The 15,141-nt window shown below is 43.5% G+C and overlaps 1 protein-coding gene across 1 annotated transcript in view; it reads right to left on the bottom strand.

Moving 5' to 3' along the window:
* The window catches only part of col7a1l (collagen type VII alpha 1-like), an 80,670-nt gene that overhangs the window by 23,552 nt on the left and 41,977 nt on the right, over positions 1–15,141 (bottom strand). Inside the window, exons 36-70 of the mRNA XM_076297510.1 lie at positions 14,924–14,977; positions 14,637–14,708; positions 14,490–14,549; positions 14,313–14,348; positions 14,171–14,215; positions 13,898–13,933; positions 12,802–12,846; positions 11,720–11,755; positions 11,538–11,573; positions 11,410–11,442; positions 11,020–11,091; positions 10,750–10,809; positions 10,592–10,627; positions 10,409–10,489; positions 10,234–10,269; positions 9,658–9,702; positions 8,934–9,005; positions 8,690–8,725; positions 8,393–8,422; positions 8,175–8,216; positions 7,951–8,004; positions 7,104–7,142; positions 6,920–6,979; positions 6,610–6,642; positions 5,937–6,002; positions 5,644–5,688; positions 5,501–5,536; positions 4,608–4,634; positions 3,690–3,758; positions 3,354–3,416; positions 3,018–3,035; positions 2,889–2,924; positions 2,696–2,734; positions 2,563–2,598; positions 2,307–2,441 (exon numbers count right to left, since the gene is read on the bottom strand). Of these exons, the coding sequence (XP_076153625.1) occupies positions 2,307–2,441; positions 2,563–2,598; positions 2,696–2,734; positions 2,889–2,924; positions 3,018–3,035; positions 3,354–3,416; positions 3,690–3,758; positions 4,608–4,634; positions 5,501–5,536; positions 5,644–5,688; positions 5,937–6,002; positions 6,610–6,642; positions 6,920–6,979; positions 7,104–7,142; positions 7,951–8,004; positions 8,175–8,216; positions 8,393–8,422; positions 8,690–8,725; positions 8,934–9,005; positions 9,658–9,702; positions 10,234–10,269; positions 10,409–10,489; positions 10,592–10,627; positions 10,750–10,809; positions 11,020–11,091; positions 11,410–11,442; positions 11,538–11,573; positions 11,720–11,755; positions 12,802–12,846; positions 13,898–13,933; positions 14,171–14,215; positions 14,313–14,348; positions 14,490–14,549; positions 14,637–14,708; positions 14,924–14,977 (1,719 nt within the window). The remainder of the gene's footprint in view (positions 1–2,306; positions 2,442–2,562; positions 2,599–2,695; positions 2,735–2,888; positions 2,925–3,017; positions 3,036–3,353; positions 3,417–3,689; positions 3,759–4,607; positions 4,635–5,500; positions 5,537–5,643; positions 5,689–5,936; positions 6,003–6,609; positions 6,643–6,919; positions 6,980–7,103; positions 7,143–7,950; positions 8,005–8,174; positions 8,217–8,392; positions 8,423–8,689; positions 8,726–8,933; positions 9,006–9,657; positions 9,703–10,233; positions 10,270–10,408; positions 10,490–10,591; positions 10,628–10,749; positions 10,810–11,019; positions 11,092–11,409; positions 11,443–11,537; positions 11,574–11,719; positions 11,756–12,801; positions 12,847–13,897; positions 13,934–14,170; positions 14,216–14,312; positions 14,349–14,489; positions 14,550–14,636; positions 14,709–14,923; positions 14,978–15,141) is intronic.

The raw sequence follows: 15,141 nt of genomic DNA, 5'->3' as shown, positions 1-15,141 counted from the left end.
CGTTAAAAAGGCTAACGTGGACACTGCTGAGAAAAGGGTGCAGGAAGATGGAGCTCCTGGAGAACTCAAAGAAAGACTGCAGTCTTCTCTACGGGCTTTTCAAGTGAGGCGTAAGCCAAACTGGGTGCTCCAGAGTGGGAGGGGACAAAACAGCATTGATGGCCTAAACATGGAGGACACTCAGGCTGGCAAGGATCTTTGGCCTACTGAACCAGCCAGTGAGAAGGCGAATATGGAGGATACGCTGGCTGAGGAGGATCTTCAGTCTGGTGAACCAGATCTTCAGCTTGCTGAACCAGCAAGTAAGAATAGCATAAACCTCAAGCTACAAACTGATGCCCGCAGTTTAGCTTTTATGGGCATAGAATTGACCATAAACTGCTTATTGTCCACAGTTAACCTTTTTCAAACCGTTTCTAACAGGCTGGGTTGTGGCCAATGGCCAAATGTGGCGGGAAATTACTGTGCTTTGCAGCAACATGCCAATCATATACGGTAAGTAATGTACTGTAATGTTTTTAGTTATTCCATTATTAGTTATTTTTCCAATGGAAATCTTAATTGAAGTTGTCTTGTAGTGCAGGACTAAGCTCAGTCCATAAACAGGAAATGGCACTGTGGTCATCTGACATTGTGTTAAAATATCCTTAAATTGCGTAAATTGACACTGATGTTGATATTGATAAAATGTGTCAATGTTGAATGTCGCTGCCTGTTTGACTCAAACGTTGTTGTTGTTGTCGTCACAGCCGGTTCTGGTTCCAGCTACCATTTCCCGGCTGAATGGGCCCTTGACAACCTGATGGAGGAGCAGAGGTCATCAGAGTACAAGGAGGGACCAGTCAGTGAGAGGGCAAACATGGAGGAGACTGAGTCTGGTGAACCAGCAAGTAAGAATGCAAATAGCATAGACCTCAAACTGCTAACTTATGTCCACAGTTGAACTTTTATGGGAATAGCATAGATAGGCCATAAACTGCTTATTTATGTCCACACACAGTTAACCTTTTTCCATTTTTTTCTAACAGGCTGGGTTGTGGCCTATGGCCAGATGTGGCGGGAAATGACAGAGCAAGATGGGCCTGTGCTTTGCAGCAAAATGCCCAAAATATACTGTAAGTAAAAAGCTTTTAGTTATTCAAGTTATTAGTTAATAGCCTAGTTATTTAGTTTTTAATTATAACTACATTTTCAATGGAGATTCTGACTGAAGTTATCTTGTAGTGTAACTAGGCTCAACTCATGTACAGGAAACCAGCATTTTCTTCATCTGCCATTGTTCTTAAATTGTGTTAACTGATGCTGATATTGAGAAAATATGTTGAATGTTGCTGCATGTTTGACTCAAGAATTGTTGTTGTTGTTGTTGTTGTTGTCACAGCTGGCCCTGGCTCCAGTTACCATTTCCCAGCTGAATGGGGCCTTGACCACCTGATTGCTTGACCTAACAAATGAGCATGGGAACACCTCTAATTATAGTAAGACTATAATCTTTGTCAAATGTAATCTTCGTTGGGTGACTAACTATAGCATTCAATTGGAACCGTACCAAGAATACAAATATAAAAACAATTGATTGATTCATTAATTGATTGATTAATTGATTATAATCAGAATTATAATTACTGTCTTTTTTAATCAATATCTTGTCAATGCTCCTGGGTGGCTGGGCTTTGTGAAGGTGGACAGGTGGCTAGAGCATGGGGATCAAGACAGGCCTTACATCATTGTGGACAGCCAAGAGACATCTACTATCAAGCAACATCTACTGTCCTTCAACTGCTCAGATGCCCTTCAACTGACCAAATAATATTAAATCATTATTACATTATTATCATTACCACTGTTATGATGTATTACATTGATATCTCAATAAGATTTAACATCAAATAAATACGTTAACATACAGATTTAATGTTGTCTTCAAGCGTGTGTGTATGTGTGTGTGTTTGTGTGCTTCTATGAAAGCATAAAAAAGTGTGTGGCAATATTCTTTGGATAAATATGCTTTCATTGGATTTTAGCAGGGATGATGCTGTGGGAGATGTTCTGCTTTCATAGCAGATTAACAGGAGTATTGTTGTGGGAGATCCCATATGCTTTCATTGCATTTTAGCAGGTGTGTTGTTGTTGTGGGAGATCTAGACCCCTGGGCCTTCTGCAGGGTTTACAGCTCAGAAAATTCCGTCTGTGCCTGATGCTATGAGAAGTTTTTGAAGTCACTACGTAATAGTATTTTCAAATTTTAAACAAACTGCCCACACCTGAATTCCAGCACGGTGCCTGAGAACTTTAAATCCTGTTACCGTGTACTCTGTGATGATGTTAGAGCTGGGCTCCTTCCTGTCACCCTTGGCCCTCCTGTTAGTGCTGAACTCGTGCAGTAGCTCCTCCATCCCATCCTGCAGCAACCTGTCAATCAATGCCTTCAGCAGGGGCAGCTGGGAAATGGAGTTTTTGTAGGTGAGCACTAACATTTTGAATGTAACAATTTGTACTCTATAGGTTATCTTGGTTAAATGATGGAATGGTAGTAAAATGGTGACTAAATCTGAATCTTACCCGGATGCCATAGGATTCAAAGAGAACTTCAATGTCCTTGGAGAGTATTCAAAAGAAGCACAGTCAGTTCTGACTTCATTAAACCCACAGGGGAGATATACGTATTTGTTTTGTTCTGGTAATCCCAAAATACCCGCATTTCAAGTGTTTTCCCAGGTTCTCCAGCACTTCCCTGTGTTAAGACATATAAGGTCATCAGAACATCACAAACAGAAATTATCATTCTTTTGTATCAATGTGTACTGTATTACTGAAGCTTTTTGTCAATATAAACACATGCTCAATTCTGCCATTCCACAGCGACACCTTGAGGATGTGACACTCACCTTTTCACCCTTATGGCCCTCGTCACCTCGATCGCCCTGTAAGCACAGCGGACATGCATTAGGTCTTAGAATAAGACTTAGAATCAGACTTTACTCCACATCTAATGAAAGAACAAATGACTCTCTCACCTTCATACCTGGGGGACCCTACATACAAGGGAAAGAAAACAAGGGAGAACGATAAGAGAAGAAGAGAGGAAGCAAAAGAGAAGGAGAAAATCAGAGTCAGAGAGAACAGCATTTGCACGGTGAGCACATGGTTACAGTAACCCTTCACTGACCACTGCGGGTCAGCAGCATTCAAATGAAACCACTTCATCTCTTAACACCACATGGACACATAAGGTCAAGGCCTAACTGAAATTACAGTTTGGAAGTGGCAAACTACATGCTATGCAGTGCCTCACTGCTAATGATTGATTGGTATATGAGAGTATGCTCTATCTATGCTGTAGGCCAACTCACCATCACCCCAGGAGGACCCATGGGCATGGGGAAAGCCTTCCTTATATCATCTACAGAGGCACCCTGGAGAAGACATCCAAAAGCAATCATCAACCAATACATACAAAACAATCAGCAAAGCCATTCAAACTCAACCTTCAGTAATGATACACGGTGGATTTTAAGTGACATTATATGGCTGTTATATGGCATAGTGCATATTAACTATTACAGAGATCACTACACGTATCTCAGAGAGAAGACTGACAACACACACACACTCAGTCTGGCCACAAAGACTTCTTGACACATTTGCGTGTGTTTAAGGGCAGAGGATGTGATGGGAGGGGGCCTTACCTCGTCTGACACCTTGATGACAACCGGCGGGCCTGGAGGCCCCGTGTCCCCTTTGCGTCCCACTGGACCCTGAGCAGTGCAGCCACAGCACAATGGTGTTAACGTGAGCAAAGGCTGGGACACGCTAACAAGATACTCATGTTAAAGGTATCCAATGCAACAATGTATCCCTGTTTTTTTTTTGCTCCTGGACCTAACAGTGACGGAGTAATTCTATTTTACACAACTGTTGTAAATACCACTCATTCCTTTCCTCTGGAAATAGTGCATGTGGATTTGTTTACCAACCGGCAAAGATAATCTCCGAACAGGCGTGTCGGTGAACAAGGAAATATTATACGATTTCATACAAATATAATACAAACAATTGGCATACAGCAATTTGTGATTCTCTGGGTTGGGGGAGAGCGAAGTTGCAAGGCTGGTTCTCCATAGATAGGCAGGCTATGGCTGCAAAAGGTGTTCTATTCTCCCTATTACAAGTTTGTTTACCATCAAATGACTTCAAAGCTGTTATATGAAAGATCACATTTGTTTATGTTTATGTTTGTGTTTGTGTTTATCGTTTCATAGCCTTTGTCCAAAACAACATACATTACATTTTAACCAAGGACCAAACCAAACACACAAGAGAGGTAGCTCACCCCTCCATTCAGTATTCTCAGAGAAACTCCACAATGGGTTTTGTTTTTGTTTGGGGGACAGGCTGCCCCCGCTTTGTTTGTTTCAAGTTTTCGGAGCCTGGGCTGCCTACGGAGACCGGCTTTTTTACAGTGTACTCACAGAATGGGCAGCTAGCAGATCGTTAGGAAATGATTGCCGAATGTGACAAAACATTTTATGGGCTTGAATCACGTATGATCACTGACTGTACCTTTAAGGTAAAAAACTTGCATAGGATGCCTTTAAACATCTTACCTCTGCACCAGGCTCACCCTTGTCACCCTACAAACACATAAAAAGTGAAACAGTAGTATTCCTTCATGCACTAGTAACCGAACACTACTTAGTTACAGATACCAATGCAGATGCATCATAACTCTGCATTATACTACATATTAACATGCAATGTACACAATAGGTAATATGAGTGTGACAAGATCAGCTAGCATGCGCCAACATATCTCCAAGCTAACACTACATACCTAGGCCTGTCACGATAACAAATTTTGCTTGACGATAAATTGTCTCAGAAATTATTGCGATAAGCGATAATATTGTCGTTCTGAGAATTTTCCTCGGGAAGAGGAAGACGGCACTTGTTGTGTTTTTTTTCCCCAACTGGGAAAACTGCAGCGGATGATTGTGTTTTAGATGCATATGCATGTTTGTTGTGTTGCCGCTTTTAATTGCGACTGTTTTCCAACAAATGCGACACACCGACTCGTACACGTTCAGTGGTTCACCACGGGCATTCGGTTTAAATCCGAAATGCTCCCACACTGCAGCTGTCGCGTTTGGCTTAGAAACCAATTCCATATTTTTTGTCTCGAATAGGCATAGCCTATTCGAACTCGCAACTAGCTTTCTCTCTGCTTAGTGCCTACCGGTATACTTCTCACGCGGCTCTTTAGCTGCACTCTGTGGTAGGCTACGCCAGTAGTTCCGCCTCCCCACACACCATGCGACTGACAAGTGACTGACATGAGGGTTCACTCATGGTTACTCTAAGGACCCGAGAGGGAGAGAGAGACGAGGAAAACAAACAAGCATGCAAATGGCATTTATCGTGGCCAGAAAAATTATCGAGCTAATTTTAATTATCATGCGATTAATTGATTTATTGAATATCGCGACAGGCCTATACATACCTTCTTCCCATCATCCCCTCTGGCTCCCTGTTCACCCTGGAGAAAAGGAGCATGAGCAGAGTGACTGTTGGGAAAGGATCTGATAGGATCAGAAAATCAAATGCACCAAACGAAGCATAAAGTACATGCAGTGGAGAACTCACATCTTTCCCTGCAATGCCTCGCTTGCCGTCGATGCCTGGTCTGCCCTGGATTGGTAGGACATGAAGAGAGAGAGGGAAAAACAGCACAAAAGAAAAAGGATGCATCAGTAACTGACTGAATGAAGACTGATTGAATATTGAAGGTAGATGTTACAAGAAAGAATGTAATTGCAGGGTAGATAATGACTAAGCTTTACATTTACACCTCGTTATATTTACACTTATTAAGTGTCCTGGTCCATGTTTGTTCCTGGTATTTGAAGGTGAAGAAACAATAAAGCTTTCACACTCACAGGAGTCCCAGGAAGCCCGGGCATCCCAGCTATTCCGACTCGGCCGGCTTCGCCTTTGTCTCCCTTCTGCTCACACAAACACATATCAAACGTAAGGGTGAACACACTCGCACTCCCACCCCGCCACGAACCCTCCCACACACACTGAACATAGTGTACAAACATACTATACATACATGTAGGCATACACCGACGAACAGACACACATACACAGCCATCGACATTCACAAAGCACACATTCAATTGCACATACATACGTACTATGGCAGCCAGAACAGCAGTATTTTGACAGCTAAGGTCAGCTACTGTACTCTTTAATGGCTAAAAATGGCTGTGCTTCAATCAGATGTCTTTTGCAAAAGCGCCGGGGATGCGCCATGAAAGAGCCTACCCTCCGGATATGAGTAATGAGAGAGAGAGCAATTAGCCCATATTGTGCTAACGATGACTGATTCTTCCTGGCTGAGACGCACACCTCCTGCAAAGCAGCAAACTAACTCCGTTTACTCATTCGCTTCGCTACACACACACACACACACGCACACACGCACACGCACACGCACACACACATAGGGAAGGGAGAGTGTAGTATGAATCATCAGTGTAATGACATGCGGTAGGGCAGATGTAAGTCTTGATATGGAGGTGTGAGCATGCGAGCGAGTGAGCTCACCGGTCCAGGCTCTCCTTTCCCCCCTGCTTCGCCCTGAGGGGGGGGGGGATATATCAAAAAAGTCAGGTTGGCAGTGGAATTTTTAATAGAGCCAAACTAGCTCAGGCTTTTTGCCTTCTTATTCACATATTCATGCAGCACCTGGAGCAAAAAACATCAAGATCCTAACACTCTTCGTGAATAACATTCATTTACATAGTTTTAGTTCCATCTGTGCATGTGAGCGTGCATGCGTGTATGTGTGTGTGTGTGTGTGTGTGTGTGTGTGTGTGTGCTGTATGTGTGTGTGCGTGTGCTGAAAAGACTGCACCTTGGATCCTGGTGTGCCTGGTAGCCCATCCAGTCCATCACTCCCAGTGCCGGACCCGCCCTGTGAGGAGGGCACACTTGCATTTTAAAGCCCACCATGGACCTGATATTGGATCTCAAGCCCCAACGGATGTGATCACATTCAACATTAATCCTATCAATGCTATCGGACACCATACACGTACCAGTGATTTGCCAGGAGGTCCAGGCTTTCCTTCAGGACCCTGTGGAGACGGAGAAACAGATGATGAAAGAGGGAGCAAATGCTGGTGAGGAGATTGGCAGAGAGAGAGAGAGAGAGAGAGAGGGTGTGAATGGCACACAGAACAGGCCAGAGAGTCAATTAAACAGAATGGAGAGGACTGTGGGGGCTGGGTGGAACTGTGGCCATTAATGGGTGCCCAGGTTGTCAATCAGTCAGGCAATCAGTTATTCTTATTATTACACTCATCTTTAACAGAATAATTACAACTCCTCCTCTGAAACCCTCCCTCTCTGTGTTCCAGCTTCTCTCCTCCTGGCCCAACAGCAAGTCAACCTTACACATATGCACACACACACACACACACACACACACACACACACACACACACACACACACACACACACACACACACACACACACACACATACATCCTCACACACTCACTACCCCTTACCCCCACCCACACCCCCATCCCAACACAACCTCATTCACACTCTCAGAGCTACCATCCGCACCCCCCCATCCCCCCTTCTTGTCATTCCGGTCATCAATTTCATCCCTGATAATCATATCTGTAATCATCCTGGACGCAAATCATCCTTAGCCTTTCTGTTATTAATGTTATGTTGTGTTAATAAGCCATGTCAATGTGATGTCTTGTTAAGTTACAGTATGTGTTTGTGTAATGTACATCTGTTTGTCTGATGTAGTATTCTTGTGCATGTCGTTGTAGTGTTGCATTTTCTGTAATGTCAATGGTGTTTGCAATAAAAAAAAGAAAAAAAGAAAAAAAAAAACAGAATGGAGAGGCAGAGACAGACACTTGCCATTGGTCCAAGATCACCCCTCGGGCCTGGTAGACCTGGATCTCCAGGCTCTCCCTGTTAAAACACACACACACACACACAGAGAGAGAGAGAGAGAGAGAGAGAGAGAGAGAGAGAGAGAGAGAGAGAGAGAGAGAGAGAGAAAGAGAAAGAGAGAGATTAGATATCATGCATGACAATGCAATGCTGTAATTCTGTAATTCTTGATGCATTACTGGTGTCACCTTGATAACTCTGGACAGGACGTTGTCGTTAGATGAGGTCAACTGCGGTGTAAAAAATATTATCAACACTTTCATCCTGTCATATCAACATGTTAACACTTGCATCCTGTCATATCAACATGTTAACACTTTCATCCTGTCATATCAACATGTTAACACTTTCATCCTGTCATATCAACATGTTACCACATGCAAAGTAGTTCATCTACTTAACTCACATGAGTTATTCCAGGTGGTCCCGGCTTCCCCTGTGGAGCGTGACATAGATGAAACACCAATAAAGAATAAAATCAAACATGATATACTCCCACTTGCAAGTTAAATAAACCAACCTTCATATCTATTTCTAACCCTGTATCACATATTAAGTCAATCTTTAAGCTCTGAATGACTCACTTATTGTTTTCATTATAACTAATAAAACTACTGGAAATATGAAGGGTGAAAACTATTATAGACACAATGTAACGTCTATGGGATTGCTGCAGGTTAAAAGTAGAGAGAATGAAGCGTACCGGCTCTCCTCGTTCACCTTTGGGTCCCTCTGGGCCCTGAAACACATCAATACTCAATGACCACAAACTTACACATTCGCAGCAGTATGATGGGAAAGTGATGGATGATCCATGCAGCTGCGCTTGCTGTGCAGCTAGACTACATTCACTTCATTAATTCACAAAAAGAGTGTCCTTGAATCGATGCACAGTGTGTGAGCTGTGGTGAAGGGGGTTGTGTTAAGGCCAGATATTCATTTCTCACCGGCAGGCCGATCTTCCCCAACTCGCCCTTCTCTCCCGGATCTCCTGGCCGCCCGGGCAGACCTAGTGGGCCCTACATCAAAGGAGATGAGAACAGGAGAACCGGAGAACATGAGAACAGGAGAACCGGAGAACAGGAGAACCGGAGAACAGGAGAACATGAGAACAGGAGAACATGAGAACATGACAACAGGAGAACAGGAGAACCGGAGAACAGGAGAACATGAGAACAGGAACAGAGCAGCAGGGTGAGTGGGTGGATATCAGGATGAGCTCATGCTTGAACTACCGCCTGTCCTCACAGCAATGGAGGACAAGAGTGGACAAAGGACAGAGTGGACAAAGTGACTCTGCTCATGTAACACAGCCAATGATGACCACAAACAACATCCCTGTAGCATAATTAATGCTATTGCATGACGAGCATACTGTATTCTTCCCAAACATGGGCAAACAGCTGTTCTGGGATTCATTTGAGGCCCTGAGTATCTTGGCATATTTCCAGACCAACTAGACTAAGGTAACAAAGTACACAGCAAAGCAAAGCTAAACAGCAGTAGGGAGTGTGGCTTGGAGCCTGACTGGGTTGTCTGGGATGCTCACATTATCTTGTCTGGAGCCTTGTTTGTTTCAGAAGCCCTGCGCGCTCTGTGCTGCTGATTCATGTCATGTACACATCCACACTCTGTGAGAACATTTTCTAGAGTACGGGAGGATCTCCTTACCCTGATGCCCCTCTCTCCCGGCTCGCCCGGAACCCCTAGGTCACCCTGCAGGAGAAGGGTATCGGTCAGTAACAATCACATCAAGATAATTAGGCCAGCTCTGCTCACTCACACAACACACTCTGGAGGTTACACACGTTGTTGGAAGTAAACCAAGCAGAGCAGAGATAGGGCTCACTCATTCTTCTATAGTGTGTGGGTGCTGCAACAGGTTGGGGGAGTTTAAAGAGATTAGAGGATAAAGATTTGCTCTAATATATATATTTAAAATCTCCTTTTAATAACAGGTTCATTATTTGGCATTGTTCCAAGGGAAACAAACCCCAGGTGATTATTTTCTTTTCCATCCCTATTGCCAAATGTGAACATTTTAATTGCATGACCTTATAAAAGTTTGTTGTTTAAATGTTCACTTTCATGTGAAGACATTATGTGTATTTGTGCTTGTGTATCTGAGAGAGTGCATGCATGTAACAAAGAGATGATATGGGAGTATAGTTAGTGCTAGTGTTCAGTTAGTGTGTGTGTGTGTGTGTGTCTCCGTGTGTGTCCATCCAGGTCTATAATTCAACTTACCTTAAGTCCCATATCCCCTTTAGGTCCTGATTCACCCTAAAATGTCAAAGAAACAGAATTTATGTAGACAAGCCATAGCGCCCTTCAGCTTGTCTCATATTTACTTGATTATTTCTTCTCTCTCACACAGGCAGGGAGGAGTACCACAGTAGCAGCCCCTTCGGATCTTACTTACATCTTTACCTCTTAGTCCAGGGGCTCCTGGGTTGCCCGGGAATCCAATGGTGCCTTTCTCCCCCTTAGAGCCATCATTGCCCTGGGACAGAAAGGTCAGGCTTCCTCACAGGAGGTAGTGACAACCACTCGGCTACAACAAAAACCAAGAGTGTAGAACTATGAAGAACGTAGACTCACTTACCTTGATTCCTGGTTTCCCTGACAGCCCAACATTACCCTGAGAAAACCAATGGTGCATAAGAACATTTATTTATTTAGGGCAAAGAGGTTCTCATCATCACTTTATCAGTATCTGAGAAAAAAAAAGCCCCACTCCCTCCAGAGTCCAACAGCATATACCCTCTCTCCAGTGTCCCCTTTCGGACCAGGCTGTCCTGGGATACCAAAGCCAGGGCCACCCTGCAGAGAGCCACAAGCAAAATGATACTCAGTAAAGACCAACAACAAACTCCAGAACACAACATAGTATTAGTCCATGTCTGACATGACGCAATGGACTGACCAATCAATGAAAACCTGTGGCTATCCAGACTCTGTTCATTGTTGTATTGCAGTACTATTAGAGTGGTCAGACGTCTGAAAATCTAATCTAGTGAAATACCTACGCACCTTCACTCCTTTGTCACCTTGCTCTCCCTTTATGCCCTGTGGGCCAGCAGGCCCTACAGGCCCAAGGTCCCCCTGTCAGAGCGCACAGGACATGCATTTAACACCATCACATCACATCACAACAGAAGCACTGAAGTGCATGACATACAGGAAGACTGTGATTATAACACATACATGTTGTTCTTAGTACAATCCACAGGGCTAATTCCACAGTAGACTCCAATTGCTTCCAAATACATGCCAGAGGTTGCTTTCCATTGTTCACAAAGAAAACATGTGGTTGTGTGCATATAATTAAGCGAAAGAGTGAATTTTACAATTGATTACACTCTCCTACAAGTGAATTTCACTCTACACAGAAAGTTACAGTAGTGACATTGAGTACCTTACCCGTACTCCCTTTTTCCCAGGGGGTCCAAGAACCTGTTTAAGGATGACATTAATGCAGACATAATGTCAATAATAAGCAATTTAACTGTATCACACTGTCAAAAAATAACCCTCATTTTATGTCTTACCCCTTTAGCTGGGTCGCCTGGGGCTCCTTGTTGTCCCTTTAAAAGGAAACAATGGCATTAGACATGCAGAACAACATAGCCAGCAAGACAAAATATAGCCAGATGCAAACCTACCTCTACCTACCTCTGTAGTCATTAATGACCAAGCATTTGTAGCATCTTCAAAAAGCACTCCACCTTACCTCATCACCTTTAGGTCCAACAAGTCCTTGCAAGCCCTACATGAGGACAGACATTATTTCACAATATATGAGCAAAAATATAAATATGACATAGAATAGAATGATCATTCACTAATACTTCATTGCATAAGGTTAGTAAACGATGGGCTTATATCTGCATGGAGAAATTACAGGATATTTTATTTCAGTTAATCAAAGACGTGATCACCACTCCAGATGTTTAGTTTGTTTCATTCACACCTGAGATCTGCATCAGCTTAATTTATCTGCAGTTTGTTCATTCTAAGCACCCAGTCAAGCACCCAATCAATGCCTCTTAGTCCACCTCTGACACCTTATTTCAGAACTCAGTGGGTCATGACAGTGTTAATGATCACACTAACCAACCAAGACACACTCTTTCTCCAACCCCTCATGAAGCCTTTTTAAATGAGCGCACACACAGTGGGAAACTTAAGAGTAATCTACAGCGGGTACTTAACTGACCACAGTTGAGCCATCACATCTTTATAATCCTAACACCAAGTGAATAGTGGACTTTAAACTTTAGATTCATTCTAATGCATTCAGGCTTAGAGTCCATCTAGGTGAGTGTTTTTTTTGTTTTTTTCACTTTGAGGGGAGGTTTAAAAAGAGCGTTAAAAAAAGCACAATTTAATTAATGAGGATCCAGAGAGGCAGGTATCAGCCTCAACCTGGGGCTAAAATCCATGGCTGGTCGGTGGTGAGGGGCGGAGGCGGCCTCCTCTGCACTGATCACAGGCCTTAATTTCCCCAGGGACGCACCCACCCACTGTCCGTATTAATAACCCACAGGTTTAATCACACATCTATGAAAAGCAAGAGAGAAAGTTGAAGGGCTACTGAAATAAGTGTGTGAATATGAGTAAGTGCTTGTGTGAGTGTATGAGTGGAAGGGTGCATGTGAGATGAGATGAGATGAGAGAGAGAGAGAGAGAGAAATAAAGATGAAATGTAGTTCTTCGATGTATACTTTGTTGAGCTGAATGGAGATCACTGGCCATTTTGTTGTGGGGTGCGGTAGACTGGGTTATGTGTGTGAGACATGAATTGCTACTAACCTGAATGCCGTGAGGTCCAGTAGGCCCGATCTCCCCTCGTGCACCCTGGAGAGACAAAACATGGTGTTCAGAGAAACCCCTCATGGGCATGGTAAACAAGCAGACTCATCTCAATAGGGCAAAGTGCTCAGTGCAATAAGATGCCTGCAAACTGTAAGCAATACTATACCAGACCATAATACTATCCAATCACTATGCTCTGCCATCACTAGAGAAGAGTTCTGTTTGCATTTCTCCAGTCTTATCAAAACTACTAAATCATTTGTACTGTACGCTGAGCTTCTTTTCAATAATTATCTGTCTACTGGAGTATTTCATATGCAGATGTGGCTTCTGCTAAGCACTGTTGATGAGTCACTGTCTGGCAAATGATAACAATGCACACCGCTGGCTATTGTACACAACTAATTGGGGAATTTCTGTTGAGAGGCACTCAAGCCCAGAAAACATAACACTGGTCACTGGTGACCCACACTACTTTGCTCTGCTGTGGGGGAAAAAAACATCTCTTCTTCACAAGACATTTAATCTTTATTCTTTTTTTTTTCTCTCTCTCCCACAACTCAGAGTTATCTTTACTCCAAAGGGCCTGGCTCCACCAGCCAATCAATTCCCACTGTCCTCTGACGCATCCTCTGCTTCCCATCAATTCCCTTCGTAGCGCACTAATGATGCAGACAGCGGACAGCCGCACTGGAGAGACCAGAACCGCGCAGAACAACAGAAGGCCTGGAGCTGGAGGGTATGGATCTGTGGCTAATTATAACCATCTCTCCACACCCACGGTGGACAGACCAGCACCATCACATGGCATGGAAAGAAATGGATTCCTCTCTTTTATGGTTGATTTCTACACACATACAGCCCTTTGAATGCCTATAGAAATTGCATGTGTGCTGAAAGGAAAGGGTGTGAGCAGATATGGGATTATGCCGAGGCACGTGGGATTATGCCGAGGCATGTGGGATTATGCCGAGGCACGTGGGATTATGCCGAGGCACGTGGGATTATGCCGAGGCATGTGGGATTATGCCGAGGCACGTGGGATTATGCCGAGGCACGTGGGATTATGCCGAGGCACGTGGGATTATCTCACCTTCTCCCCCTGGTCTCCTTTCAGGCCCCTTTTCCCCTGTTTGTGGAGGGAAAATCACACATGACTCTAAAGACACTAGGAACTAGGAACTAGGAGAGGAGCAAGATGAACTCAAATATCTACAATAGAAACATTATTAAGCTATTACTGGCATATTAGTTCTCCATCCAAATCGTAATAGATGACTTTAATAGCAAACAATTAGATGTTTAACCTAAAGGGTAGAAAGTGAGTATTTTATAAAGAAAAATAATTTCAATAGTTAAAACATACCCGGGGACCAAAAATTCCCTGGATCCCCTGATTTCCGGGCTCACCCTTGGAATAGCATGACAGATAGGGCAGTGAGCACGCGAACACAACAAGCACTTTCTGAACAGAAGCACAGCCTGTAAGCCATCTACAATCAACTTACCTTTGCGCCTACAGGACCAGATTGACCAATTTCTCCCTAAGAGAAGACATGGTTCATCATTTCAGAAGTGGAAGTGCTCGGAATTTCAATTGGGTTCATTTTTATTACTGTAGCTCTATCCAATTATTGAAATTTAAAGCATGGATACCTCACTGCAATAAGGTGTACTGCACCTACCTTCTCCCCTTGAGTTCCCTTTGGTCCCTGCACACCCTGAGTCCCAATGCCCTCTTCTCCCTATAGGAAAACCATGACCATCCATTATCATGATCCCTCACTGATGCTATCTCATTGCTAACTCAGTGTGGTTACTGCATGGATCACCTTTTCTCCTTTTTGTCCAGAAAGTCCCGGGATTCCAGCAACACCAATCGGACCAGGTAGACCAGTCTGACCCTTAGTGGGAAGCAAAATGGAAAGGATATAAGAAGAAAATGCTAAATGTAAACAATCGATTGAAATTCTGATATTATCCATGCATTTCTTTGAGCAAAAGCACCATTTCCTCAGTACAGTATGTTACATTCCATACATCTGGGTAGCAGCTTAAGCACAGTGCTATCCCGCTGATGTAAGGTTTAATGCTAGAGTGTCCTAATAAGACTGCTTACTTTAGAACCAGGCTCTCCCTGGTCTCCTTTAGGACCTGCTTTCCCCCGCAGTCCCTGACAAGGACACAAAGTGTCTTAATTACATGTGAGAGTTTTTATAAAGGCAAAACAGATACATCCGTATTCAGATAGATACTTTATTTATCCCTAGGGGAAATTCAAGGTCACAGTAGCATACAGACAACATACACACACACATTCACTAACAGCAGAAAAAG

This window comes from Alosa pseudoharengus, unplaced genomic scaffold, assembly GCF_046254945.1.
Source record: "Alosa pseudoharengus isolate Yale_2024_CS ecotype anadromous, Long Island Sound unplaced genomic scaffold, YU_APseudo_1.1 YU_APseudo_1.1_scf_20, whole genome shotgun sequence".
NCBI lineage: Eukaryota > Metazoa > Chordata > Actinopteri > Clupeiformes > Clupeidae > Alosa > Alosa pseudoharengus.
This window is presented reverse-complemented; position numbering and strand designations above follow the sequence as displayed.